Below are 5024 nucleotides of genomic sequence, written 5' to 3'. Positions count from 1 at the left end.
TTTCCGTCGGTTCTAGATGGACAAAGTTAGCAACCTTCTTGTATTATATATGCAGAGGGTATAATTTTTTATAAAAATATTTGTTTTAGGTAATTTGGGGCAATGAATGTATAAATTAGATTAGATATATGTCAAAAAAGGATAATTTAATAAAAAAAAAATAATGATAAAGTCCCGGAGGTCTGTAATCTTGGGGGCGGGGGTCGATCCTGTCCTCAAACCCCTTGTGTTTAAGCCATGTAAATCACAATGCTGTTAACAAGAGCAAGGTCACCATGAAAACATGACCTTGAAACTTCTTATACCTGAGAGTGGCATTTACCTTCATTTAAGTTACAGGCATGAGTTTGAAACTTGTTTGTACAGTGTATAAAGATGCTTGCATAGAAATTACATGTTGTAGCTTTATCATGACAAGTATCTATTCATATGTGAAATTTTGTACTCTCCTAATGGTTAAACAAAGTTCATTAGCCTAAACAATAGAGAGCTTGCATATTCTTATTGGCTTTTGTGCAGTACGTATTGTATTTAAAGATTTTGTACACCAATGAATGTTTTCATGTTAACAAGGTTCAATCCTTGTCTTGGATGATTTGTAGCAGGTTTTGGGTGAAATTGGCTTAGTCATTATTGAGTACAAGATTCAAAATGTGACATTTTATGTTGAGAATGTGATAGACGAATCTTGATTAGTTGAAATGCCATTTTAACTTTAATTGTGGTGAGCTCAATATTGGTCATCATCAGTTCTCAAATTTTCACCATGCCTGCAATCCGTGTAAATAAAGCATGAATATCACTTCATATGAAACTTACTCAGACACCTCCAGTGCTTCAACTTCTCCATTAAACTTGCCTTCTTCTTCAGTTTTCTTAAAAATAAAACAATTATTCATGAACTAAAAATATTGAAGCAGTAATTTCCAAAAACTATCAGGATGTATAAATTGTATGAAAAGAGTTTATCATATGTTGTCAAGATTCAGAAAAAAAGGTTTAATGATTTATAGTTTATGAATATGTATAATGGTCACTACTAAGTCATAAAAGTACTTACATTCCCATTTTTTACTGATAAACTTAGACATTTACTGACAATGTACTGACATTACTGATAAACTTAGAAAAGTACTGACGTTTTTACTGACGGTGCTGAGAAACTTAGAAAAGTACTGACAAACTTAGACAGTACTGATAAACTTAGAGACGTACTGACACCTTTTACTGACGGTACTGAAAAACTTAGAGAAGTACTGATAAGTACTGACACCATTGTTTTTTACTCCCGCTTGAAAGGTGTGAAATTGTATTAAAGGGACTTGGACACGATTTGACTTAAAATTTTCAAATTTTATTTTTCCATTTTCAATGTTTATACTGAATAATATAGTATAATAATACTGTAGAATGTGTATATGTATATTCTTGTTTGACAGCTATTGGTTGTGTATCTGAAACCCAAACATTTATTAAAAATGTTGTATATATAATTTGATTCTTTTTTTAATCGAAAAAGTTGTTCATACAGTTTGTTTGCTCTCTATTTCCAAAAAATGCAGTTACACCCAATATTAAAGTGTAAACATTTAAGATTAGGCACAAGTATTTATAATACATTTTTTTATACATTTTTCAAGTCTTGAGTGTCGCCAGCGACCTCTCGATATGAAGCCTATCACGATATAGTTATCAACTATAAATGAACTGGTTTCTATGTTGCCTATTTCAATAAGGAATATAATTGCATGAAGACAACATGTCAACTATTTAGAAAATCAATTAACCAACTCTTACTGTAGAGACATAAAGTTCAATTGATTAGAACAAATTGAAGAAATGATTTGTAACTTAAGATTGAAATTCCATAATGTCTTCATGTAATGTTTACTGTGTAACTATTCTAGAAAATCAATAAAGCTCATACAGTGTATCACAATACACATGTCAGAATACAATATGCACATCATGGGCCCTCACGATCAATACAACCGATATACCCCTTTATCGTTACACCTCTACATTTTTCATATCAATTTCTTCTAGAATACAGACTGATTTTTTTAAAAAGAAAAAACCAAAACTTAAGATGCAATTCATTAATATTTTAACCAAAAAACACCAATGTGTACATGTAAGTAATTGCACATATCACAATTTGCTGGCACTGATTCATAAAATTCAGCAGTTAATCTTCTGATTGGCATGAACTATCACTCTCAACTAAATTATACATAGTTTCATCTCCAAATACATCAAGGATTATTTTACAAATCTCTTTGAGCTATACCGAAAGACCAAATCGGAAATTTTTCCATAATATCTTCTGCAGTAAATAAAACCTGACATTTAGCAACAATATCTTTCACTATTTCTTTTGTAAATCCATGAACCACTTCAGGATTAATAAGTCCACCACTTGCTCTGTCCGATAATGAAAATTGTAATGTTTCTTACGTTTGGTTTAGCAATAGTCTTTCTTCAGATGATACATCTCGTATCATCTCATCTTCAGAAGATTCAGCGTCATCACTGTCTGTCACTGCAGCATTTGATTGTGGGCAGACATCACAGTCACATGTTCACTTCTTCTCACAAATGTCACAACATGCATGTAAAGGTGTAAGTTCACAATGCTTTGTCTGAAAAGCAGCACACAACATACTTCTCCGACATACACTATCTTTCACAATGCGTACAAGTTCTGGTTCTACATGTTTTAAGTAACCTTTGTGCATCTTAAATAAAACTAGTTCATGTGAAGGTTTTCCATCCCTCCCTCCCCTACCCATTTGTTGCACAAAGGTCTCCAATTCCCTGGGTACCCCATAGTGCACCACATTATGTACTTGGTGGAAGTTTACACCCATTCCTGCTGCATTTGTACATATAAGTATTCTAATTTTTCCTTCATCAGACATATCTTCTCTGATTTTATCTTTGATTTCATCATCAGTTTTGCTATGAAACATATCAAAGTTTTGTCTGTACTGTTTGCATGTTTTGATAAAGGCAAAATAAATCTTAGTTACATCATTGATACTATTACAAAAAACCACATGCCTTGGTAATTGTTCTCTGTGGTGTCTCAAATCTTTAATTAGCCAACCAAACACATTTCAACCTTGTCATTGTTTTTAATAGATTTCACAGTAATCTTAATGTTCCTTCTATCATGCGAATCGAGAACAAGTTCATAACCTGGTCGGAAGCAGAGGTATTTCAAAATTTTCCTTCTCTGAGTTGGTCCAGCAGTTGCAGTAAGGGCAAGGACAGGGACATTTGGGCACAAAGATCGTAATTCCTGAATTTATGAAAACCATTCCCTGAAAGGATCTTCATTCATTCTTCCCTCTCCCCTGAAAAATTAAATACAAAATACATGAACAATTTCCATTACATGTACGATTCTCCTTCATTTTGTGTTAGATGTTTGATAATATTTTGACTTTTATGTACTATTGTGGTCCTGTGAAAGTAAAATATCATTGTCCGGTGGGATGCGAATTTTAAGATACCTATATAGCTGAATAGACTGTTATCAAGACAATAAAGTTTCGATAGGGTAGGACTTCCATTTGTATAAAACATGGATATATATGAATGTTAAATGTTATGGTTAAATGAATAATATAAGTTATAATATAGAAATATGAATTAATTAGTTACCAAAGCGTGACTGTATGAGCCTCATCTACGACTAGCAATTGAAGCCGCCTCCTATACTCCGACGATTTCAACATCTCCCTCCACCGACTCTCGCCAACCAGTCTCTCGGGGCTTCCAAATACAAATTCATACTGCCCAGTCTCTATTCGTTCGATCTCCTCACTATTCTTCCCAATGTAAGTGCCTGAAAGTCCAAATTTATTTAATTTCTCAACTTGTTCTTTCATTATAGACAGTAGAGGTGCCACGATGATGACGATACCTGGTTTTATTACTGGAATGCATTCGTAAATCATTGACTTTCCGCTACCAGTACGGGTACCAACAAACACATCTCGATCGCATAATACAGCATTAATTGCTTTCTCTTGATTTTCTCGTAATTCGACTTTAAAGACGTCGTGAATTCTTTTTCGAGATTCATCGGTCAACATGTTTTCACTTTTTGTTTTGCTCTTGTCGTAACGTATATGTAACCTGTTATTTCATTGGATAAATAATAGGAAGGTGCAAGGGGCGCAACTCTAGTTATTCGCTAGATGGCGTGACCGCATCACCGAGTTTTCGTAATGAAATCCGCCAAGGGTTTATGGGGAGCAAAGCGGACCGAAAACCCTTGGCTAGCGAAGATGAAGATCTGTGTACAAACATAGAATTGTGAGCAAATCTCTGTATCTTGCTTATAATTCGAAGCTTAACACTCAAATATGGTTAGTAAATAGAAACTGTAAACAATTAAACACAAGAAACATGCACTACATGTTTAACAAATAAAGAACACAATTTATTTTTTCGAAATGAATCATATATATACATGTATATACCTACATATTTCCGTAAGCGATATCAAACTCTATTTAAACTGAATAAACTAGAGAAAATACCGAGCATCTCAACAAAACCTATTGCATTAATCTACCATTACGCAAAAGATAATGCCGAATTACCGAGAGAATGAATTGTATTTCAGTACCCCTACATCAGATTTTGCTTAATTTGCGCAGGTAAACAGTTAACGTAACTGTTTGATTTACCGAAGTCTCTGTTTGATTTGATACGTAAAAATCACAAAATACAGACGATAGTTTCCAGGTTACAAAGCATAATTAATGAAAACAAAACGAAATTCAGAACAAGCTAACACCAACGTCAGGTGTGAAAACTGTCAACGCATTGAAATATTTAGCCTCAATTTACTTCACAAAATCGGCACCAATATATTTTTCATGTTTCAAAATTTCCCTTCATACGCGAACTGTTGCACAACAAGCAAATTCATCATAGTCAGATCGACCCTTTTTCGTATAATGTCATGGCTGCTTTAAACAAAGAACCTCGTTTTAGAAGTATGGAAT

At 33.6% G+C, this 5024-nt stretch overlaps 1 protein-coding gene across 1 annotated transcript; it reads right to left on the bottom strand.

The window, feature by feature from the left end:
* Positions 1-2213: 2213 nt before the first annotated feature.
* Positions 2214-4295, bottom strand: LOC117682154 (ATP-dependent DNA helicase RecQ). The gene is given in 2 exon segments (XM_034449175.2): positions 2214-3359; positions 3670-4295. Coding segments are annotated over 2 exon segments (693 nt in total). The 5' UTR covers positions 4104-4295; the 3' UTR covers positions 2214-3100.
* Positions 4296-5024: the final 729 nt, after the last annotated feature.

Source organism: Magallana gigas, chromosome 1, assembly GCF_963853765.1.
Source record: "Magallana gigas chromosome 1, xbMagGiga1.1, whole genome shotgun sequence".
Lineage (NCBI taxonomy): Eukaryota > Metazoa > Mollusca > Bivalvia > Ostreida > Ostreidae > Magallana > Magallana gigas.
Note: the sequence above shows the minus strand (reverse complement) of the source record. Positions and strands in the feature narration are given on the sequence as shown.